The 25,896-nt window shown below is 43.8% G+C and overlaps 1 protein-coding gene across 1 annotated transcript in view; it reads left to right on the plus strand.

Annotated features, from left to right (window-relative positions):
* DOCK1 (dedicator of cytokinesis 1) overlaps positions 1-25,896 on the plus strand; it is a 478,132-nt gene that overhangs the window by 437,595 nt on the left and 14,641 nt on the right. Inside the window, exons 39-46 of the mRNA XM_077258384.1 lie at positions 1,285-1,374; positions 2,688-2,792; positions 9,426-9,567; positions 11,598-11,679; positions 19,835-19,919; positions 21,004-21,090; positions 21,319-21,495; positions 22,928-23,011. Of these exons, the coding sequence (XP_077114499.1) occupies positions 1,285-1,374; positions 2,688-2,792; positions 9,426-9,567; positions 11,598-11,679; positions 19,835-19,919; positions 21,004-21,090; positions 21,319-21,495; positions 22,928-23,011 (852 nt within the window). The remainder of the gene's footprint in view (positions 1-1,284; positions 1,375-2,687; positions 2,793-9,425; positions 9,568-11,597; positions 11,680-19,834; positions 19,920-21,003; positions 21,091-21,318; positions 21,496-22,927; positions 23,012-25,896) is intronic.

The raw sequence follows: 25,896 nt of genomic DNA on the forward strand, positions 1-25,896 counted from the left end.
TACTTCACTGACAGCAGCACACTTCACTCCATTTGTGGGGCTCGCATTAGCTTTACCTTTTTATGCCATGTATAAGATGGGATTACTCCTTTAAATAATAAGTAACATTCTGATTGACATATTCCCTTTAAAGGGAATCTGTCAGCAGGTTTTCTATGTAATCGGAGAGCAGCATGATGTTGAGACAGAGACCTATTTACTATTACTATTTACTTACTGTAGGGTATATGTTGAATTTATTTTTTTTCTTGGGTTTTGTCTGTGAAATAGCCACAGTGTGAACGTGCTATTACACTTTGCACGTCTACCAGCTCATTTCTTAGTTTTTTTTCTATAGCTGGAATGCCGAAGTGTTTTATAGTAAAACATACCTGGCTGAAATCATGCAGACAAGCTCTGATCCATGCTGCCCATGGTTCGGGAAGCATGAATCGACTGACATGTTCCCTTTTACTCCTTCTCAGGACCAGATTTTTTAAAAATGTCCTGATGCTTAAAACCATAAAATTTAACTGTACGTAGTTTTGGTAAATATTTATATATAAATGGATATACAGTTTATTGAAAACGTTTTCACACCCCGTGAACTTTTCCACATTTTTTTCATGTTACACCCAAAAACTTAAATGTATTTTATTGGGATTTTATGTGACACTGTGATACCAATACAAGGAAGAAAGTACTGGTAAATCACCATGAAAACACTATCCCCACCGTCAAACATGGTGGTGTCAGCATCATGCTGTGGGGGATGCTTTTCCTCAGCAAGGACAATGAGCTTTTCTTCAGCTGGTCAGAGTTGAGAGGAAGATGGATGGAGCTAAATAATGGACAATCCTGGAGGAAAACCTGTTAAAGGCTGCAGAAAACCCTGTAACATTTCCTTTACACTTCACTAACACTTGCTACTTTGTGTTGGTATATCACATAAAATCCCAATAAAATACCTTTAAGTATTGGCGTGTAACGTGAAAAAATGTGGAAAGGTTCATGCAGTGTGAATACTTTTTGCAAGGCGCTGTACATAAGAAATGGTATAAAATGCCCTTGATGTTAAATACTCGCTGTACAGTAAAGTCCTCTTCTTCCATCACTGTTTGCCTAGAAGGAATTGGCTTTCTTTTCCTCTATGGAGCCTATAGAATAGGAGTTAGTGTATACCTACAAGGCGAGTGTGCAAAACTGTAAGGGATGGCGGCTAATGATAACACCTAGTGCTTCATTGTAATGTAGCCGAGCAAGAATGATTGATTGACTTCATATATCTCCATCATCTCTCCTCAGATGTGGGAGGAGGCCATTACCCTGGGCAAAGAACTGGCAGAGCAATATGAAAATGAAATGTTTGACTATGAGCATTTGAGTGAATTACTGGTGAGTTGATTTTTGTGTTTTTTTCTTTGTTGCTTTTACATTTGTTTTTGTTTATTTCCGGTGTTTATGAATGCAGTAAAGTCATTGTGCATTGTTTCATATCTGTCAGCAGAATCGCTTTTAACCGGTGACCTCTCTCCTGCTCTACTGCAATTGTAGCCTGTATGGATTCCAGGACAACAGTCTTTATAGGTTTTAGAACTCAGATTTTATGTTGTTGTTTTTTTTTTTTTTATCTAAGTCCATTGCATATACCTGGAGCTACATTATGGCTTCTTGCAGCTTCAACTGAGGGGTCTTACTGCCTAAAAATTACACACTGCATCGTACCAATTATTCAGGATAATTATCATAAGCTGCCATGAGTGTGTGCTTGACAAATAACACATTTTCACGCCATTATAAGACGTGAATTTCACATTTTCACTTATCTCTAATTTTCAGTTGTTTCTGAGCTAGTGGTTAGAAACTAGCTGCTATAATGTCTCCCATAAATAATACACACAGACATTAGTTATTCATACTCTCCTGTCTTTATGTACCAGAAGTGCAGAATCAGCGGCATGGAAGGCATTATTCAGCAGTACTGAGCAGTGCAGCTATGAGTCCAGCACTTGTAAAATACATATAAAATAGCTGCACTGTCTGTGTCTGTGCGTCGGATTCTTCCATCCACTCTTCTTAGATTTCAGTACATCCCCTAAGGATGCATAATGTTAGCCTGACCGGATTGAAGATCTATAAAAAAAATAAATCAGTACTAAATTTTGAAATCAGATGAAGATATGGCGAATAAATATAGCAGACATTCAGAATCAGCAGTATGGAGGACAGTATACAGCAGTAATGAGCAGTGTAGCTGTGAATTCAGCACTGATTATAAGATAATAAACATATAAAGTAGCTGCACCGTCTGTGTCTGTGCCTGCACCTCAGTTTCCTCCATCCACTATCCTTAGACTTCAGTACACAGGTAGTGGTAATCTGATCTCTCAGTAGGCAGTAAGCTCTCTCTAGTTGTACCCTAAAGATGCATAATGTCCTGACCGGACTGAAGAGCTGTAAAAATTAATCAACACTGAATTATGCAATCAGATGGAGAGATGGCGAATAAATAATACCGTTCGTGGCGCCGAAGTCTGGGCAGCAGTAAACATGATATAGCGGAGAAACAGAATTTTAATGTCTGACGTCTGCAGCTTACTGACTATTGCTCTCGTAATCAGAGCGGGCCGCCTCCTTAGAGCACCGCTCTGATACCCCGCGTACTTATTCCTCGCTTCTGTTCTGTAACACCGTTCTTTTCATTGCAGAAGAAACAAGCGCAGTTTTTCGAAAGCATCGTGAAAGTTATCCGGCCAAAGCCTGACTACTTTGCTGTGGGATATTTTGGACAAGGATTCCCCACGTTTCTTAGGGTACATGTAAAATTAATGTTGAATCTGTTAATACTGCCCGGGCTGAGAAACTTAAATGCATGTATTAGGGGTTGACCATCATTTTTTACAATTGCTTTTTATTAAACATTGTGCGCCATTTTATTTTTACAGACCCTTTGTTTCCTGACACATTCAACTTTGATGTGGTCTGTGGTCAAAAATCAGCTGAGATGAGCTCAGAAAAAGACCAGTAGAAGGGTTATAAACTCAGCGGGCTGACTGACAGATTCCCAGTTAGCTCTTTCTGCAGACAGTGTAACACGGAGGCTGTTGGAGGCAAACGGTGCAAAATGTATAATGAAATCCAAATTCCGAAAATGTATTTTTTAGCCCAAAATATTGTCATTTTAATAGAATGTGTCATCAAGACATTAGATACCAAACTAATGGCATGTGTGTGAAAGCGCTTTATTGCTGATTTTTCTTGTACGTTTTTGCTGTTTTAGAGAAATTTTTAGTTTTAAGCTAATGAGTTGTAAGTGCAGTGAGCTGGCGCTGCACTTACAGCTTTCCGGCCTCTCCCTATTCCTCACCTGCTTCCTGCCTCCTGTCAATCACTGGCAGGTTACTCATGTGTCAGACAGAGAGAAGAGGGCAGCAGCAGGCGGGGAATAGGGAGAGACAATTCAGCATTACATTGGGGTATAAAATCCTGATGACAAGCTCTCTTTATGAAAAAAATGTGTCCCCTTTACCTTGCAGCTCAGCTTATGTTTGGGAGGGGGGGACATTATGATTAGACCATTTGGGTCAATCGTCGGAGTACCCTCCAGGTGCAAGTTAAAGAGATTGTAAATTGATGGCTTGTTGCCAGTATATTCCATTTCTTTATAATCTTGGGGCTTCAACCTCGAGTATCTCCAGGGGTTCTCTAAGAGTGAAGAGGCCGCAGTTAGAGATAGGCAAAAATATTTGCAAGACCCTGAACCAGTGGCCATGTCGCCCACCAAACCAGAGCCTTTTAGAACAACTTCTGGTTGCAGGAATCCCCAGCATCTCTTGTGATCAGTAGGCCCTGTGCGGTGTCATGCGTTCATTGTGCTGCAACGATGGCATGCTGGCATGCTATTCGGAAGAGATGCCTGTTGGTAGGTGGAGGTTTGGTAGACATGGCTGCTGGACCACAGTCCTGCAAATCTTTTCCCTCAACGCTAGCCACAGTGCTTAATCACTATACTGCTTTTTCTATACTTTGGCCCTGGGTTTTCCTCGTACAGGCTATTTCAGCAATTTCTATTCACTGTACAGCAGTTCACTTGCAAGGTATGTGGCCAGGCACCGCTGTGCAGAAGTTACCCGGCATGGTAGGTGGTCGGGCACGACTGCATCAGTTCCCCTGCATGGTAGGTGGCCGGGCACGACTGCAGCAGTTCCCCTGCATGGTAGGTGGTCGGGCACGACTATGCAGAAGCTCCCCTGCATGGTAGGTGGCCGGGCACGACTGTGCAGAAGCTCCCCTGCTTGGTAGGTGGCCGGGCATGACAGTGCAGAAGCTCCCCTGCTTGGTAGGTGGCTGGGCACGACTGTGCAGCAGTTCCCCTGCATGATTGGTGGTCGGGCACGATTGTGCATAAATGTCATACATTTATGGCATATCCCATACAAACTAATGGGAATTCCGATGTCTACTTCACTGACAGCAGCACACTTCACTCCATTTGTGGGGCTCGCATTAGCTTTACCTTTTTATGCCATGTATAAGATGGGATTACTCCTTTAAATAATAAGTAACATTCTGATTGACATATTCCCTTTAAAGGGAATCTGTCAGCAGGTTTTCTATGTAATCGGAGAGCAGCATGATGTTGAGACAGAGACCTATTTACTATTACTATTTACTTACTGTAGGGTATATGTTGAATTTATTTTTTTTCTTGGGTTTTGTCTGTGAAATAGCCACAGTGTGAACGTGCTATTACACTTTGCACGTCTACCAGCTCATTTCTTAGTTTTTTTTCTATAGCTGGAATGCCGAAGTGTTTTATAGTAAAACATACCTGGCTGAAATCATGCAGACAAGCTCTGATCCATGCTGCCCATGGTTCGGGAAGCATGAATCGACTGACATGTTCCCTTTTACTCCTTCTCAGGACCAGATTTTTTAAAAATGTCCTGATGCTTAAAACCATAAAATTTAACTGTACGTAGTTTTGGTAAATATTTATATATAAATGGATATACAGTTTATTGAAAACGTTTTCACACCCCGTGAACTTTTCCACATTTTTTTCATGTTACACCCAAAAACTTAAATGTATTTTATTGGGATTTTATGTGACACTGTGATACCAATACAAGGAAGAAAGTACTGGTAAATCACCATGAAAACACTATCCCCACCGTCAAACATGGTGGTGTCAGCATCCTGATGACAAGCTCTCTTTATGAAAAAAATGTGTCCCCTTTACCTTGCAGCTCAGCTTATGTTTGGGAGGGGGGGACATTATGATTAGACCATTTGGGTCAATCGTCGGAGTACCCTCCAGGTGCAAGTTAAAGAGATTGTAAATTGATGGCTTGTTGCCAGTATATTCCATTTCTTTATAATCTTGGGGCTTCAACCTCGAGTATCTCCAGGGGTTCTCTAAGAGTGAAGAGGCCGCAGTTAGAGATAGGCAAAAATATTTGCAAGACCCTGAACCAGTGGCCATGTCGCCCACCAAACCAGAGCCTTTTAGAACAACTTCTGGTTGCAGGAATCCCCAGCATCTCTTGTGATCAGTAGGCCCTGTGCGGTGTCATGCGTTCATTGTGCTGCAACGATGGCATGCTGGCATGCTATTCGGAAGAGATGCCTGTTGGTAGGTGGAGGTTTGGTAGACATGGCTGCTGGACCACAGTCCTGCAAATCTTTTCCCTCAACGCTAGCCACAGTGCTTAATCACTATACTGCTTTTTCTATACTTTGGCCCTGGGTTTTCCTCGTACAGGCTATTTCAGCAATTTCTATTCACTGTACAGCAGTTCACTTGCAAGGTATGTGGCCAGGCACCGCTGTGCAGAAGTTACCCGGCATGGTAGGTGGTCGGGCACGACTGCATCAGTTCCCCTGCATGGTAGGTGGCCGGGCACGACTGCAGCAGTTCCCCTGCATGGTAGGTGGTCGGGCACGACTATGCAGAAGCTCCCCTGCATGGTAGGTGGCCGGGCACGACTGTGCAGAAGCTCCCCTGCTTGGTAGGTGGCCGGGCATGACAGTGCAGAAGCTCCCCTGCTTGGTAGGTGGCTGGGCACGACTGTGCAGCAGTTCCCCTGCATGATTGGTGGTCGGGCACGATTGTGCAGAAGTTCCCCTGCATGGTAGGTGGCCGGGCACCAATGTGCAGAAGTTCCCCTGAATGGTAGGTGGTCAGGCATGACTGTGCAGCAGTTCTCCTGTATGGTAGGTGGCCGGGCATGACTGTGCAGCAGTTCCCCTGCATGGTGGGTGGTCAGGCATGACTGTGTAGCAGTTCTCCTGTATGGTAGGTGGCCGGGCATGACTGTGCAGCAGTTCTCCTGTATGGTAGGTGGCCGGGCATGACTGTGCAGCAGTTCCCCTGCATGGTGGGTGGTCAGGCATGACTGTGCAGCAGTTCTCCTGTATGGTAGGTGGCCGGGCATGACTGTGCAGCAGTTCCCCTGCATGGTAGGTAGCCGGGCACGACTGTGCAGCAGTTCTCCTGTATGGTAGGTGGCCGGGCATGACTGTGCAGCAGTTCCCCTGCATGGTAGGGGGCCGGGCATGACTGTGCAGCAGTTCTCCTGTATGGTAGGTGGCCGGGCATGACTGTGCAGCAGTTCCCCTGCATGGTAGGTGGCCGGGCACCAATGTGCAGAAGTTCCCCTGAATGGTAGGTGGTCAGGCATGACTGTGCAGCAGTTCTCCTGTATGGTAGGTGGCCGGGCATGACTGTGCAGCAGTTCCCCTGCATGGTGGGTGGTCAGGCATGACTGTGTAGCAGTTCTCCTGTATGGTAGGTGGCCGGGCATGACTGTGCAGCAGTTCTCCTGTATGGTAGGTGGCCGGGCATGACTGTGCAGCAGTTCCCCTGCATGGTGGGTGGTCAGGCATGACTGTGCAGCAGTTCTCCTGTATGGTAGGTGGCCGGGCATGACTGTGCAGCAGTTCCCCTGCATGGTAGGTAGCCGGGCACGACTGTGCAGCAGTTCTCCTGTATGGTAGGTGGCCGGGCATGACTGTGCAGCAGTTCCCCTGCATGGTAGGGGGCCGGGCATGACTGTGCAGCAGTTCTCCTGTATGGTAGGTGGCCGGGCATGACTGTGCAGCAGTTCCCCTGCATGGTAGGTGGTAAGGCATGACTGTGCAGCAGTTCTCCTGCATGGTAGGTGGTCAGGCATGACTGTGCAGCAGTTCTCCTGTATGGTAGGTGGCCGGGCATCACTGTGCAGCAGTTCCCCTGCATGGTAGGTAGCCGGGCACGACTGTGCAGCAGTTCTCCTGTATGGTAGGTGGCCGGGCATGACTGTGCAGCAGTTCCCCTGCATGGTAGGGGGCCGGGCATGACTGTGCAGCAGTTCTCCTGTATGGTAGGTGGCCGGGCATGACTGTGCAGCAGTTCCCCTGCATGGTAGGTGGTAAGGCATGACTGTGCAGCAGTTCTCCTGCATGGTGGGTGGTCAGGCATGACTGTGCAGCAGTTCTCCTGTATGGTAGGTGGCCGGGCATCACTGTGCAGCAGTTCCCCTGCATGGTAGGTGGTAAGGCATGACTGTGCAGCAGTTCTCCTGCATGGTAGGTGGTCAGGCATGACTTGTCAGCAGTTCTCCTGCATGGTAGATGGCCGGGCACGACTGTGCAGCAGTCTTCCTGTATGGTAGGTGGCCGGGCATGACTGTGCAGCAGTTCTCCTGTATGGTAGGTGGTCAGGCATGACTGTGCAGCAGTTCTGCTGTATGGTAGGTGGCCGGGCATGACTGTGCAGCAGTTCTCCTGTATGGTAGGTGGTCAGGCATGACTGTGCAGCAGTTCTCCTGTATGGTAGGTGGCCGGGCATGACTGTGCAGCAGTTCCCCTGACACCGCTATGTAGGAAAAGACTTTCAAGGAGCCTTGTGCTCAGTCACCCGTTTAGCCCCTTTATCCTTCAGATATGTAGGGGGTCATATATATTTTATCCCCATGATCATATAGTAATGGCGTATCCTAATGATGGGTCATCACTTCATGAGATAGAAATGCCCCTGGGGTGTGAGTCCCCTACTCCGTTACCTGATGTGCAGTGATGTGCCCCGGCAGGTTATCCTCCCTTATTTGGGATTTCTATCGTACCTGTGTAAGTCCACATGGTGCAGTGCAGAATTGGGGGCCCCTATATGTCCCATCCGCAGTGGCGGCCTTTACGGCAGTAGGATATTGACAATAAATACCACTATTATCCGTCCTCCGGCACTAAATATCCAGGTGTGTCTGCAGTTTTCAGCATAGCGGCTGTCACCGATGAGCCGCGATTTGCAGAGCATTGAAATTCATAGCGGGTTCAGTCCAACAAGCAATTTTCCAGCTTAGACACATTATGTGTGTAGTAAAAGAGTGAATAATGCAAACGGTGATCTGTGCCTTAAACAACTTTATTAATCCAGGGCTGGCTTCTCTTCACGAGCCAGCGGGTCTGCGTTTGGGCGGAAATGCATTTATTGGGTTTTCCATCGGCCGGACAGTTGGGGTCACTTTGTCACTCCCGTACATTAGTCGGGGGACAGTCATGTTTCATTACCTGGTTAATGCATTGCTAAAAAAAAAAAAAGTAAAAAAAAAAAAGTGTCTCCCTCGCCCTCTTTTATTTCAATTTGTCCTTGGCGCCCTTGTCAATAATTTACTTTTGCTTTTACATTTGATGGATTTACCTTGTATAACTTGGTCTAGATCAGAGGCAAATGCATCTTTCCAGTGTGCACAGAAGCTGCGTGTCGTAGATTGCACAGAAGTGGGTCAGCAAAAGTAGGAATCCATTGCCTGCTGGCTGTCTTATTAAAACCATAATACCCTGTTTTGTTTCTGCCAGCCTCGCCACTAATATCGAGCTGCAGCCATTAAATAAAGGTCACGTGGGCCGGCACGGTGAGGGCTGCTGGCTGCGCGTATTAGCGCACTTTGATTCCCAGATGAAAAAACAAAAAGTCCCTCCTGCTTTCTTTCTCCTGGTGCCCACAGATCGGTAATGCTGCAAATAACAGTAGTCATCTATTCATTACCGAAAGGGCTTTTCCCAATCACGTGGGCCGATCATTTCCTGGAAAGGAAAGCGGCGTCCTGTGCTGCGGGGAACACCTGGAGAATTTATGCCAGAATGCCCCCAACTCTGGAAATAATGTTCCCAGACCTATAGGTTCATCTAAGATCTGGTACTCGTCTCCTCTTATGGAGCAGAAAGACAGAATGTTTAGGATTTAACGATTGAACGGGTTGGAGTTAGCCGAGTACGGCCCTCTGTTAGTCTCATAGACGAGGAATGGAGCGCTGCTGCACATGTATGACCATCGCTCTGTTCATACAGGGGGAAATCCAGAGCCCCCTCCTCAGTATGACTGGGATCTCCACAATCAGCAAATGGCAGTGTGTTTGCAACATGTTTTATTGATGAGTTTCTTCTGTTTTTTTTTTCTTCCCCAGAATAAAGTCTTCATTTACAGGGGTAAGGAGTATGAGCGACGGGAAGATTTTGAGGCTCGACTGTTAACTCAGTTTCCTAATGCAGAAAAGATGAAGACCACATCTCCACCGGGAGATGACATCAAGAGCTCTACTGGGCAATGTATCCTTAAAGGATCCCTTGGGATAGAAATGGTGTGTGTGTGTGTGTGTGTGTGTGTGTGTGTGTGTGTGTGTGTGTGTAGAAGTGTATATATAATGCACACTATATGTCTTCATCTATACACACTGCAATTTGATGAAAAGGAGGAAAGTACTGGGACACATGCTTAATCGCGGAACTCAGATTTTCTTCTTTTTGTCCCATTGCCCCTGGTGTATAATACATGGCTCATCAGGCCTGGTATTTAACCTCTGGCCCCTCACCCCCAGTGTACAACCTGTGGCCCCTCGCCCCCTGTGTATAACCTGTGGCCCCTCACCCCCTGTGTATATCCTCAGGCCCTTTGCCCACAGTGTATAACTTCCATCCCCTGTGTATAGCCTGCGGTCCCCGGTGTATAATCTGCGGCCCCTCGCCCCCGGTGTATAATGTGCCACACCTCGCCCCTGGTGTATAATCTGCGGCCCCTTGCCCCCGATGTATAACCTCCAACCGCTCGGCCACAATGTATAGCCCCCTCGCCCCCGATGTATAAGCTTTGGCCCTGATGTATAAGCTTCGGCCCCTTGCCCCCCGATGTATAAGCTTCACCCCCGATGTGTAAGCTTCAGCCCCTCACCCCTGATGAGTAAGCTTCGGCCCCTCGCCCCTGATGTATAAGCTTCGGCCCCTCGCCCACGATGTATATAATCCGGACCCTCGCCCTTGGTGTATAACCTCTGGCCCCCCATCTATGCCGTTTGGCTTTAGTTAGACATGTGGCCCTGTATTAGGAGCCACCGGTGTAACAAGTCCGTTCATGACATTTCTTCCAACTAAATCTTCCCCCATCACCTGTAAGTGATATTATTAAGAAGTGGAAAGAACCACAGTAACTCAACCACTAAGTGGAGACCCTGTAACGTTATAGAGTGGGGGGCTGAGTGCTGAGGAGGAGCAGCGGACAGAAAAGTCACCAACGCTCTGCTGACTCCATAACTGCAGAGTTAAGACCTCCTCTGGTATTAACATCAGCACAAACACTGCGAACCCACCTGGGGTTTTATGGCTGAACAGCTCTGCGGCCTTACATCACCAAGCACAGTGCCGAACATCAGATGGAGTGGTGTAAAGCCACCACCACTGGACTCTGGAGGAGACATGTTCTGTGCAGTGACGGATCACACTTCTCTATCTAGCATCTGATAGAGGAGTCTGGATTTGGTGATTCCAGAAGAACGTTACCCCCTGACTGCATTGTGCCCATTGTACAGATGGTGGAGGAAGATAAGGCAATGGGTTGTTATCAGGGGTTGGCTTATGAGTTTAAATGAAAGGAACTCTTAATACTTCAGCATACAAGACATTTTAGATATTGTGGCTTCCAATTTTGTGGGAACAGTTTAGTAAGGCCATATTTTGTTCCCCATGTTCTTCAGTGCACAAGGTCCATTCAGACATGTTGGGGGAGTTTAGTGGAAGAACATGACCGGCTGCCGAGAGTCCGGACCTCAACTCCATCCAACACCTTTGGGATGAACTAGAATAGAGATTGTGAGCCCGGCCTCTCCTCAATATCGGTGTCTGACCCCACAAATACTCTACTGGATGAAAGGGAAAAAATGTCCTCAAACATCTTGTAGAGAACCTTCTCAGAAGAGCGGAAGCTGGTATAGATGCAAACAGTGGGGAAAAGATTATCTCCTGCTTTTAACATTAATTTGCAGGATTAGCATCTTATAAATAAATGGAGCAAAATCACCGTCCCCAATATATAACAGAATGACAGCATTGATCGATATTGTTAGATTTTAGATGGAAGTTGTCTGGGTCGTCTCACAGGACGCGCTCAGAAGTCTCACGTACTGGCACTTGTCAGGTGGAAGAAAGAAAACAGAAAGAAGGCAATGTTTTTTCACAGTGCCTTGGGGCATTGCTCTCACCCCAGGCTATGAAATAACATTTTAATGAGACCTACATATTTATTTAGTTTTTATTTGTTATGGAGCTGAATGAACACACCAGTATTGATCTTTAATTCTTACAATCAGACATTCAGTGTTTTACCGTAAAACCGTTGCTCGAACTGCCACCAAAGTTCAAGAATAAGCCTGTGTCTGAGCAGATTTTAAGGTACGTGAAGTTTTCTTTTTTTGTTTTTTTAAACTAGATCATATGTATGATCTGTGGGGTACAATTCTTGGGAACCTTACTGATCTGCAGAATGAAGGGTCCATGGCGCTGTCTGGATCACCACTGCACCTACTTTTATTCCCAACATTGTAAAAGTAAAAACAAGCAATTTTTAAAAATTCTCATTATTCTCAAGAACAGAAGGATTTTTAATTATATAGTTTATTTCTTGTTGTCTAATGTTACTGCCACCTTTACGGTCTACCAGAGGTGGCCACTTTCCTAGCCAAGCAAAGGAGAGCAGCACATGCCCGCACTGCTCTGAAGTCTCCCTGCGTTGCTGCAGGGTAGAAATAGGCAAACCCAAACAGTAAAGTTCGACGTCCGTACCGAACACCTACTGTTCGAGCACAGGCACCGAACACGGACTTTACCAGGAAGTCCATTTTACTGTTTAGGTTTGGCCCCCCGAACACCGGGTGTTTGTCGCGCTGTCATTTCCATGTCAATCACTGCTTCTCATCAGCGGTAAAATCATTACCACCGGCCAGACAGCCGCGTATCCCATGCTGTCAAATGAAAGCGTGAGCCCGCAGCTGTGATCGGAGGTAAAAAGTTTACCTCCGGTGACTTTCGTCGGCCGATGGGACTATTGCTTCCATCAGGCTACGCCTGCTGCCACTAATAACAGCGAGAGCAGGCGGCTGATGGGAGTATTCATCAGCCTGTGCTCTAAATAAATAATTTAAAAAAACAGTGTGGGTTACCCTGTATTTTTGATAACCAGCCAGGCAAAACCCTGCAGTTGTCAGCGTTAGCAAGGCTGGTTATCAAGAATAGAGGGGTCTATAATTTAAAAAAAACGACTTTGGGTCCCCTCCATTTTTGACAACAGCCTTAAGCTGGTAATGGGCCATAGATATTGCCTGGCTCTTCTCACTTGCTCTCTGGTGGTGGCAAGTGGGGTTCGTATTTGTGGGGTTGGTATTAACAGGTGACATCAGGCCCCAAGGCTTAGTAATTATCCATTACTAATCCTATAGTTATATGGTAAATAAAGACACAGCCAGAATAAAGTAATTGAAAGAATGACACAGACTTGCACGATAATAAATATATATATATATATCGCACACTCATTGAAAACCTGCCATATCTGCAGTGACGTCTCTGGATAAAGCTTGTGCTTTGCTTCTCTAGTAAGCTAGACTTACTCATTTTTGTGATTATACAGTAATCCCCGATAGGGCTGGAAATAGTGGAGCAGATGTAAGAGAAATATTACATAACTGTGATGCAGCGCTGGCTTCCCCGCTCTGCCTTGTATCCTGTACTCCCGCACACATGTAGGAGGATGAAAAATCTGCATAGCTGAGTGACCCTGCAGGCCAGAGACTGCGCGCCCGTCACATACTGTTCTCATTCCTCTCACAGTATGGAAAGTAAAGAAAGTGTTAATGGAAGTTCCAGAAATTCAGATCAGCAGATTATTAATAGGAGAAATGATCAGGAACGGAGTTACAACACTGTGCTAAAGGGATTATTTTAATTTACTCACTTTTAGGTCTCTAGTGTTTTTTCTTTTTTTTCGGATTCCCTTTTTATTGCTCTCATAAAATTGAAGCTTTTCTATTATTGCTGTTGGATTATATAAAGAGATCAAGGCGGACATAGCAGTTTTTATTATGTAAACTACATACATTATTATATAGTTTGCTTGGACCTGATGAGATTAATTAAAAATAATCTGTATCAGAACAGCTATATAATGCTGATAATACAAATTAGTTTTTTATATGACTTATAAAATGCTAATTTTAATATCAGGAGGTAAAACTTTGAAAAAGTACCGGACAGGCAGTCTGACATGGAATTTCAAAGTAAGTTCAACAGTCTCATCAGGTCTACAAAATCTATTTGCTAAAGTATGATATCTCTATTGTGAAATCTGGCGACAGATCTGCTTTAATAAGAAAGAGACATTGGAAAGACACAAAGAAAGGGTGAGCACATCAATGTTAGATAAGTCATTCTCCGTCCCTTCCCACCCATGCCCTTTCTTTTTAAGGGAACCTTTAACATCAGAATTCACTTTACCTGCAGATGTAGGGTTAATCTGCAGGTAAATAGTGTTACAATGCTGCCCGACCAACTCACTGAAAGTGCAGCGACTGGGAGAAAATAAACTTATTTCCTCCTAAAAACTGCCAGCTTTCAGTGATGGGGGCTTGCCCATAATGGCTACAGTAACTGAAAGCTGGCGGCTTCCTGGAAGAAATGGTTTATTTACTTCCATAGCCACAGTTTCAGCGCGACAACAAAACCGCATTGAAACATAGTTTACGTACACATTAACCCTATATCTGCAGGTAAATGGAATTTTCTAAGATGACACATTGCCCTTAACACAGTGTATTTATTACGTCCAGAGTGTTCTTTTAAAGGGAAGTTCCCTCGGCTCAGCTTTTTTGACTGTTACCATCACTTTTGAGTGATGGGACAAAAGAGCAGAATCCTCTCCAGCAAATGGGGAATCATCCACTGTGATTCTGTAAAAGTTGGTTGCATGTCCCCCTGTTGGGCTCCTGATTTCATAGGTGATATCTGCACCTATCACAGACATGCTTAAGGCTGGAGCTACACAGCGACTTGTTTTACACAACCGACTCTTCCAAGGACACCATACTTTTTCAGTCATTCTCTATTTGTATGGTCATGAACTTGAACAATTAACATTGCACTGAGCTATACTTGAACAGTTAACAGGCCTTTAGAGTCTGAGCTGTAGCTCTTGAGTTTTTTTGTAATTTCTCTGAGTATTGCACAGTCTGGCCTTAGGGGGGAATTTGTTAGAGTGTTCACCCCTGAGATCATTGCCAACTGTATTTAATGTTTTCCACTCCTTGGGAGAAGGGATTTACTTTTTAAGTCCAGATTTCAGTGATTTTTTTCATATGATAAAATGGAAAAATTTTCTTCATTGTTTTGTCATCGTGTCAGTTTTTACCATCAATATTTTATTATCGACTTGTCTGCTTACAAAATATGTACGGTAACTAAAATAAAAATAATTTGCAAAGCTTTTTGTACCCATTGCAATGCTGATAAAGAACAGCGCATGGACGGCCCATAGACTTGTATGAGTGATTTTGACCTCTGTGACTAGAATCAAAGACTGACGTTTCTCCCATTTTTTTTGTGTTTTGTGGACACAAAATCCCCAAAAAATGAAAAACTCAGACATAATATGAACAACCACATAGACTGTTATGGTTATGTATTGTATCCAGGAAAAACACTGATAGAACTCAAGATGCAGATTTTCCTGCAGTCCTATGTAACACAGTGTGTCGCATTGGAGTCAAACAAATGCAACTCGGGTAATACTGAGATGATATTCGTAAAGATCAGTCGATAATTTTACATACTTAAAGATCACCAGGGGAAGCCCCCACATGGGACCCTCTGCTTGGTTTTCCTCTCCTAGTGTGCAGAGATTAGGGAATTATTGAATTATCTAAAGATAAGGAAGGTGTCTGCAGCAGCCTCACGATACACATGGCTGCCCGAGGCTAAGTAATAGCCTGAGATCGCCCCTTGATGTGCGTCCACTGGGAATCCGCACAAAGCCTTGTTTTCTTCACCAATCATTAGGAAGTGCTGAGCATAAAGACAGAATTAAAACTCTGCTAAATGATTTTTTTGCATATCATCTGTATTCAGCCGCGTTGGGGAGAAAGGTGCAGGATGCTGCAGCGCATTTCAATTTACCAAATTCACGAAAGCGAGAAATTTCAATATTATAATACATAGTAGAAGAATGGCTTTATAATTACTGCTAGGCGATCCTACATGGCCGACACATCTTATTAGGAAAGGCTATGGTTAATTAGGGTGAGGAAATTTGCAGTCCAGTAGTGTGTGTGTGTGTATGTATATTTTTGTATATATATATATATATATATATTACTTGTGTATATGTATTTATATTGTGTAATTGTATTTATTATTCTGTAGATCAGTGTAAAATATATATATATATATTTGTGTGTGCTTATATTTAAACACGTGTTTGGACAAAAACTGCATTACCTGTATGAGCGCTACTCAAGGCCTAACGCCTACCAGAGAGAGTGAAACCCTACAATTGGTGGATGAAATGCAGATGTGAAGTCCCAGAGCACAGGCGATTGCAGTACAAAGATTGAATGTCCTGGGTAAAGGCAGCCACAGCAAACAGTCTGAAAGCATCAAGGAGCTTGATAAGCAATTAGTTCAGATGCAGCAACAGCAGCAGCTGACCCAACAGGAAGCCGATAAACTCCTGATCCAGCAGTATCAACAGCAGCAGCAGGAGTCAAAGCAGCAGCTTCTGCAGAAGCAGTTTCAGCATCAGCAGCTGATGGCTCTTCTGGCAAAAACTGTCCATGCCCTAGAGTTTGCACCATCCACCAGCCAAAGCGAAGGTAGTGGGGTGAAGCGAACGGTATGGGAGGCCTAACAGAAGGAGACTATGGAAGATGACATTGAGGCTTTCCTAACTGTATTTGAGAGGTTAGCAGACAGAGAGAAACTGCCCCCAAAGCAACGGCCAGAGGTCCTTACTCCAGAACTGCAGAAAGTGTACTACAACCTTGACCTGCAGGAAGCCAATTAGTACGATAACCTGAAGGCGCAAATTATAGCACGTTTGGGCATAAACCTAGTAGTCTGGGCACAATGGGTACATCTCTAACACTATCAAAGGGACAAATCTCCCCGGTCCCAGTTGTTCGACCTGTTGAACCGATTTATTTACTCACTTCAGAAAATCATGCAAAGCTGGACTGTCCAAGGAGATCCCCGTAATGTGGATGGCCTTGTGAGCCAGTTATTTGACCATGAAGAACTCTGTGAGCAATCAAGGGAGCCTAAGATCACATTTCAGGGATACCCAAAAGAAGGAGCGCATAAATACCCTGGAGGAGGGGTCAGAGCTGGGTTCAAAGGTTATAACTCATACCATTATCTGCTGGATGTGTCAAGTCCCGGGTCATACATCAGCCATTTTATCACATGACCTCGGAGCCGATGGACTGAAGTGTAGGCTGGCACTACTCCTGCTTCACCTACCCTGCCTGCAGTGCTGTTCCTCATCCTGGCTAGGGGCCTCAGGAAAGCCCGGTGACTGTGAATGATGTCCAAGTGACGGGACTTCTGGACTCCTTTTGTTTGGTGACCCTGGCAAGGGCCACATTTCCACATGTGCTAGTCCCTGTGAAGGGGGTAGGGTTATGCTGTATCCAAGGAGACCCCAAGAACTAGCTCAGGTCGCCATACGCCCAGACTGTGGATCAGTGTTCCAACAAGTGGGAGTGATCAAGGACTTGTTGCATGCTATTGTTATCAGTCAAAATTGTCCTTTGTTTTGGGAATTTTGGGCTAAAGTTGTAGTACCCAGTAGTCTAGTATTTCATCAGGACTCTGCCATCCTAACAAAATCAAATCATTGTACTGGCTAAAAAGGAGAGCGAGAAAGCATCCCTTGAAGCAAATATTTCTTGCTTGGAGGTGTCCTGGGACAACTTTGGGACTGCTCCGCTCAGAGACTTAACAGTAAGAGATACTCTGGAAAATGTAACTGCTGTTTCCCAGGAGCCAGGAGACGATAGTTGGTTTCTGCAAAGGGCCAGGCATAATGATTTGTAAGGCAGTGTTTCCACGGTCAGGAAACACTGCGGGTTTCACCCTGCGTACAGCTGCAGCGTCAAACCCGCAGCATCCAAATGTTATAGCATAGTGGAGGAGATTTCATGAAATCCCATCTCCACTATGCATTCAGAGACTCCCCCGGCAGACCTGCGTATCCGGACATGCGGCGCGTCTTTCCAGACCGCAGCATGTCTATTTATGATGTGGAGATGCTCAGTCCCCACAGCGTAAATTTCCCACAGACTATCATTAAATGCGGTAAAACCGCATCTAATTATTAGTCACATGCATAATAACTGGGAAAACGCAGCTTACTACACATATCTACTAATTTATATAAGGTCTTACCTGTCACTCCGCCGGAAGTCCGCGTCCACGCAGTTCTCGCGATAACTTAGCTTACCGCAAGAACTGCCTTGCACATGACCGGGAGTTATCTCAGGTCACCCTAGACTGGTTCTCACGGTCAGCTGACACATGAGAGCTAGAGTGTAAGTTATCACCGGAGAGTTATCTCTGGTGGTCATCTACAATATGGCTGAATGTCAGGCATCAAGATGTTCCAAAGCTGGACTCGTCATGGGACACTCGTTATTAAATGGACTGCGTCGGAACAGTGAGTTTTTGTGTTTGTTTGTTTTTTTGTTTGTTTGTTTTTTTCAGGAGATCGAGGGCATCATTTGGATTACCAGTACAATAAAGATGCGAAAAATGTGTGTTGTTTTATTTCATTAAAATACTTTATTCTGCATGTGTGTGTGTTTTATTAACCCTTTACCAACTATAGGATTAATAATGGTAGGAGTCTTATTGACGCCTCTCCATTACTATGCCGGCTTAATGTCACCATAGGAAGGTGACATTAACCCCTTATTACCCCATATGCCACTACTACAGGGCAGTGGGAAGAGAGAGGCTAAGAGCCATTTCTGGGGTGGCTGTGAGCTGGTATTTGTAGCTGGGGGGCAATATCCATGGTCCCTCTCTAGGCTATGAATATCCGTCCGCAGCTGTCTGCATAGCCTTTTCTGGCTATTAATTATAGGGGGACCCCACGTCATTTTTTGGGGGGTGGGCCCCCCTATTTTATTAGTAAAGGCTAAGTATACAGCTGCGGGCTGAGATTCATAGTCTGGGAAGCTCCATGGGTATTAACCCCTTCCCAAGCTATAAACATTGGCCCCCAGTCGCTGGCTTTCCCTCTCTGGCGCAGAAGAAAATTGCGCGGGAGCTTATGCCATTATTTCTTCAATTTTTTTGTAAAAATTAAACCAATATTGCATTTAAGGCCGGGGTCACACTTGCATGAAACTCACACGAGTCTCGCACTTCAGTACCTGGCACTCGGAATCGGAACGTTCAGCTGCATAGAAATACATGCAGCCGCACACTCCAGTCTAAGTGCCGGGTATTAAGATGCGAGACCCGTCCGAGTTTCTCGCATGTGTGATCCCTGCCTAACTCTTTATGTACCATTTTATTATGTTTATTACTAAACATCAGGCTTGGTATTATCTATAGATACGTCTATCTATCTATCTATCTATTTATCTATCTATCGATATATCTATCTAGCTATTATCTATTAGCTATCTATAGATAGATCTATCTATAGATAGATGGATATATTGAGAGATAATCTATAGCTAGATGATAATTTAATTTGTGCCTATATTTTTCTCACTTCAATTCACCAACTTAGACTACTTAGTGGTGATGCATCACACACAAATCAGATCAGATTACAAAGCTATATAAACACAGGTTGTAATATAACAAAATGGGTAAAAAGACAAGGGGGTGAATACTGTCGCAAGACACTGTAGTTTACTTGGGTGCAGAAAATCTGCAACATCAAAAGCTCATTGTGGAAATGTAGGCTAAATGTACTAGAAAGGCCAGTAGAAACCCCAAACTGCTGTCTGTATAAAGTCCTAAGACCAAGTTTATGACTTTTTGGATATGTAGTTTTCCATATGCCATTCTCACCACAAATTATCTACAATTTACTGTACAGTATCCGCAGAGCGTTTCAGTTCGTTTTTTTAATCGGATTTTTATCTTTAACAACCAAGATGTCAAAACGGAAAAGAAAGAACAACTTCACCGCCGCAATATCAAAATGTCAGTGCTACGTAGTAAAGCAGCCCAACAAGCTTTATCTTTAAATATTTTTTGCGGATTTCCGGGTCTGCTGCATTTTCCTGCAGACTTTGCAATGGAAAGAAAAGCATCAGTCATAAAGCAGAGGATCTGAATCGGGGCGAGGTCTCAGCGGACAGTACTGGTGGCTCAGCCAAGTTGTGTAGTGGCGATCGTATAGAACTCCATTATTTCTCCCCTGAAGTACTGGTCCGAGGCGGGTCCTCGCTGCCTGCGGTCTGATAGATTTGCTTTACCTTATTGCCGTGTTGTTATCAATCACCTTTGAGATCTCCATATCTGTTCTTACGATTTCCCGCAGCTTCTACCGAATTAATGAAGTCGTTCGATTCCAATACTCCCGGCCAATCAGAAAAGGGGAAAAAGATCCAGAAAATGAATTTGCAGTAAGTATCTGAGATTTTTAGCTGCTACAAATCGCCCCAAAAGACATTTATGATTAAGAAATGTAATTATTATACACACCGCCTGGCGTGAAAAGACGACCGTTCAGCGGCCAATTGCAGCAGATCAATAGATCCTAATCGAAGTGACAACAGCTTGTGTGCTGTAAATACTGTCATTTCCATTCCTGCTGTACAGATAGGGAGCCCGATGCTGTTATTTGGGGGATGGCGGATGCACGGACGGTCACAATTAGTTCTATAAAAATACAGTAATCATTGTCAGATTATATGAAGAGGTGTTTCTGGCGGCGTCATCATGTCTGTGCCCCATATGGGTGGACTACACCTTCTCTGTTAGATCAATCTCACTTTTTTTTCCGGAGCTTCCCAATACATTAAATAGCGGGCAATCCACAAAATTAATGAACATACTGCATATTTTTCCGCGATGCGTTTTTATCGCAAGACAAAAAAAACGCAACATTTGCACAAAAATTGCGGAATGCATTAAAAATGATGGGATGCTTAATGTATGCGTTTTGTAAGCGTTTTTGCTGACGAAAAAAAACCACGAAAAATCTGGAACGTGTGCACATAGCCTTAATAGTTTGGCTTGCAGCACGGCGCCTCCGGCCACCGGACTGTGCAGAAAATGGAATCCGATCTCTTTCACTTGAATAGAGCCGCGGTGCAGCGGGGAACGCTCCTGCGCAGAGGTAAAATAGTGCTGCGGCTGTTTTATTCTAACCATCGTTGGTGGTCCCACAGCTCATACCGCTACAATGTGCCATCACTTACTGAGATAGGAATATCTGTTTCATTTCATTCAGAATTTCGTGTTTATTAGTCATTAATTTGTAAACGAGGTAGAATAGGAAGACATTGGAATTACTGCAGCCCTTTACTTTCTCCCTGCCGATCTCTGCGGCAAGATCTCTCGCCCTCCTGCAGGTGAGATCGGCAGGGAGAAAGTAAAGGGCTGCAGTAAGGTGAAGGCCTGTAGAGAGAAGACAACGATACAATTTCCAGGACTTCATGGCGTCTTCACCAGATCGTGTGCGCTAATCTGTTTTTTTTTCCTTAGAATATGTGGATTGAGAGAACCACCTTTTCCATAGCCTACAAGCTTCCTGGGATCTTGCGATGGTTTGAAGTGAAGTCTGTGAATATGGTAAGACTTTGTGATATTGCCACATGACAACTTTAGCTCTGCTACATCTGTAATGGAAAACCAAACATCTGCGGCTTATTTCTAGGTCTACAATGACAGTATGTCCCCGCTGATCAGTGTGCGGTACATATAGGGTGCCAGGGAGAGATGTAGGAATGTGACGCTCATATTTTAGGTCCTCTTTCTCTCCGATCTGATATATTTGCCCCTTTTTCTTGCGTACGACAGGTGGAAATCAGCCCACTGGAAAACGCCATCGAGACAATGCAGCTGACCAATGAGAAAATCAACGACATGGTGCAGCAGCACATGAACGACCCCAACCTGCCCATCAACCCCCTGTCCTTACTACTGAACGGTATTGTGGACCCCGCAGTCATGGGAGGATTCGCAAATTATGAAAAGGTGAGATGACCGAAAAGGAACAAAAATCAAATCCACTCCTCGGTTTACCTGTCACGATAAGACGCTTTTGAAACTTTTGTGAGACTCTGAATTAACGTGGCCTTAGATTATTCCAAATTGGTTATTTTTAAGGTTTTTATGAAATCTGCTTTTTTTCTAATATTAGGACACATTTTGTATGTTCATTTCCATGGCTGCATCCAAGTCATCCTACCAATTAATCCGGCAGGAAAACCCATGGGCTCATATTTCTATCACATGCTGTAAGATTAACAGACATTTTTTGTAAAATCCTCACTGATTCCCAGCTGCTCCATTGTCAATGTTAACTATTCTCCCTATGGTCCCTACTTCTCCTGCAGCAATTCTGTCCTGACACCTGGACGTGTGACCGCTGCAGCCAATCACTCCACACAGTGGTTACCAGCTAAAGTCAGTGAGTGGCTGCAGTGGTCACATGTCTCTCACACAGTGGTTACCAGCTACAGTCAGTGAGTGGCTGCAGTGGTCACATGTCTCTGAGTCCGGATGCCATCACATAAAGTAAAGACCACTGAGTCTTTGCCGCTGCTCTGAGTCTGTTATATTTTGCATTTTGACATGTCGGACAGCGCTGCTACCAATCAGTGAGCTTAGCGTGTCTGAGCAGCTTTGGGCACAGCCGCTGAGCTCACCGTTTGGCTGCGGTGTTGTCAGCATGACGTCTGCGATGCAGATAATAACAGTTGCCTGGATTGGCTGGCACTGGACCAGAGGAGGGTGACTAAAGCGCAGTTTTTGTTTGTTTTTTTATACTGCAGCCAGTGGACAGGGGTTTTCCAAAACCGGAAAAATCCTTTTAAATTTGGCTTCCACTATTCACCACTTTCTACGGCTATACACACCATTCTCTTATGTCAAAGGAGTGGAAAAACTAATATCTTAGCACGCCACATCCGTCAGATGACCTTCAGGGCCCAATGGACTATATTGATTTTATGTGAAGAGTCTTATTCCGACAATGCATCTTAAATATAAAAATGAGATCACTTGGCAATAGGTTTTAATGAAAAATCTCATGTTGTGTATGCAGCTCCTATGCATGCCTATATGTTGCCATGGTAACAGGCAAAACAAACAAACCCTGCCTAGTCAGATCATGCAGTCATTCTTTCTTCCTTCGCCCCCCTACCTCTTGGTAACTTACTGAATATCTCTCAACATAAACAGATGGAAGAAAGCATGACTACGGGGTTTGTTGTCTGTTACCTTGGAAACACATAGGTTTGCACTGAACTCTATACCCAAAACGATAGAGGATTTGTAATCAAGACCTATTGCAAAGTTTTTTGTTTCATGCAGATTGATAAACTAATAATAGATGATGGACATTGCCTTTAAGTTACTCGCACCAATGACAGCGGCTGTAATCGATCCCGTTTATATTCACTAGGCTTTCTTTACTGAGAAGTATATGCAAGAACACCCGGAGGACCTGGATAAGATTGAAAAAGTCAAGGACCTGATTGCATGGCAGGTAAAAACTCGCTGTAATTACGCAGTGCAGGGGCAGGCACCCGAGAGACAGCTCGGCCTCTGAGCTGACAGTCCGCGGGCAGCTGCGTGATCCGCGCGGCATTTATCAGCTTTACAGGAGCAAATGTGACATTTGATAATTTCATATGCGCCGTGAATAGTTCTCCCGTAAGGAGAAGGAGCCACGTTGTCTGACGTCTACCTGTCATGTGAATGGAAGCTGTTTATTATTGCACACGATTTTGCAAAATAAAAATCACATAGAAAGGAAAATTCCTGTCAAATTTAAAGAGGACTTGTCCCATTTTTTTTTACATGGTGTAAATGCCGCTGAATCTGGCGACGGTTTTCTTTTTTTTTTCCCACGCCTCTCCGTTCCTGAGATACGCGCTCATCTTCTCTGTTTGTACATCTAGTCTTGTTAGCCAAGGGGGTTGGTCATCCACTTATCTCTGTGGGCGTCTTCTAGAAGATTACACCCACTTGGCTAACAAGACTAAATTTATATGCAGGGACGAGGAGGCCATGGCTCAGTGATGGAGAAGTGCAGGAAAAAATGATAAACGACTCCGGATTCAGGAAACCGCAACATTTACACCGGGTAATAAAATTATGCATTAATTATGGCAGGTGACAGGACCCCTTTACATAAGCACTGTAATTTTTTGGGAAACATGTAAGAGCTGGGCTTAAATGACGATTTTGACAACTTTCTAAATACTCTTGTACATAAAAAAAAGCAAACAATATTTCATTATGCAATTAGCAGCTGATATAGAAAGTGATGACTTCCAGTCACACTGCGTCTGTGTTGACAATTCTGCTTTTTTAGAGCTTAATTAGTAATCGTTATTTTATTAATTTTTAATATAAAAAAAACAACAACTTTGTAATATATCTTATCAGAGAAATCTGCTTTATAGAATGTTAGAGATGGAAGGGACCTCCGGGGTCGTCGTGTCCAACCCCCGACTCAATGCAGGAGTCACTAAACCATCTCAGACAGACGTCTGTATGAGGACTTCCATTGAAGGAGAACTCACCACTAGTGATGAGCGAGTGTACTCGTTGCTCGGGTGGTCTCCGAGTATTTGTTAGTGCTCGGAGATTTAGTTTTCCTTGCTGCAGCTGAATGATTTACGGCTGCTAGACATATTCAGTACATGTGGGGGTTGCCTGGTTGCTAGGGAATCCCCACATGTAATCAAGCTGTCTAGTAGCTGTAAATCATCCAGCTGCGGCAAGAAAAACTAAATCTCCGAGCACTAACAAATACTCGGAGTCCACCCGAGCAACGAGTACACTTGCTCATCACTACTCACCACCTCTCGTGGCAGCCTGTTCCAGTCATTGATCATCCTCACTGTCAAAAAGTTTTTTCTAATATCTAATCTTGTATCTTCTCCCTTTCTGTTTCATTCTTTCTCCTCCTGGACTGATCATTTATTCTCAAAATTCTCAGTTCAAAAATGTGTCTTCAGTGAATACAGATTTTCTCATTACTGAGATAGGGAATGACAGTTGGTGCTCATAAAGTTCTATGGAACCAGCAGGAGAATGTCTGTGTTGCCTCCAGCTCCTCGCGCCATCGAATTTAAAAAACAACCAACTATCCCCCCCTATCTCAGTAATGTAACTAGTCTGCAGATTTTACCTCTGTACTGAGAGTAAATGATCCGTACAGGAGAAGAAAGAAGCAGATTTCTCTGATTAGATATATTACAAAGTTGCTTATTTTTACGTGTACTATTGATTTTTGAGATAAAAATTAAAACGACGGTTACTCTTTAAATGTCCCAGCATATATTTTTTTGGACTCTCTGCTTTTTACATCACCCATTGTACAGGAATCTAATAGAGGAAAAACGAATTGTCCTTAGCTAAACTTTAGGGGCCGTGTCTGACGGCAAGTTTTTTTTTTTTTTTTTTCACTTGTTTCCAATCCCAATCAGTTGAATTGTTAATGCGGTTTTGGAGAATAATACAACACACATCAGATTCCCATTCTTAGGAAAGCAATTAACCTCTTAAGTTTCCTCTGCGTCCTCCCATTTCCAAAAATATCCTATATGAAAAGGAGAACATACAAACTCCATGCAAATGTCATTCTTTGTCGAATTTGATGGCTGCAAGGAAACTGTGCTAACCACTGAGCCATGAGAATCCCCCCTTACCATGGTTAGCACTACAAAAAAGGGAGTGACCAATGAAGATTGTGATTAATGTATAATTTTTGTTTGCATTTACTTATCCTTATATTTTTGTTATTAATAATGAAACATAATTGAATTGAATAAATTAATTGATTAATTCAATTATAACAAATATATAAAATATGATTAAATTAAATGATTATAATAAATATTACAATTAGTATAATTTGTTAGCTTTTAGTTATTATATGATTAATAATAATGTAAGTAATAATTGATTAAGAAGTTTATAATTTAGTTATAATAATTACATTATAATAATCCTTATAGAAAAACTATTAATATTCATTGGTACAATTTTTTTTTTGGCTTTTAACTAAGTGTCTGTGCAGATTAAAAAAAAAGTAAGTCTTTGGTGATTGTCAGCGGAAACATAAATTGTTAATAAATGTTCTGCATTCTGTACGATACATCATGGTGAAGACATCCTGTTCCATAGAAGAGCTGAGGTCTTAATCTTTAGTCCTTATTCACCATTAATATATATGCTCCTCCGGATCTGTGCGTCGTACCTATAATGCCGTGATGAAAAACAGCAATTGGTCTCACTGGCGCCGCTTATTTCCAAAGAAGAAAATGGATCATACAGGAAAAAAAGACGCAATGTCTATGGTGTCTATGGATTATCTGTGCATATACTGATTTTTTTTCTTTGCATTCTTCTAGTCTTTTA

The sequence above is a fragment of the Ranitomeya variabilis genome, chromosome 4 (assembly GCF_051348905.1).
Source record: "Ranitomeya variabilis isolate aRanVar5 chromosome 4, aRanVar5.hap1, whole genome shotgun sequence".
Lineage (NCBI taxonomy): Eukaryota > Metazoa > Chordata > Amphibia > Anura > Dendrobatidae > Ranitomeya > Ranitomeya variabilis.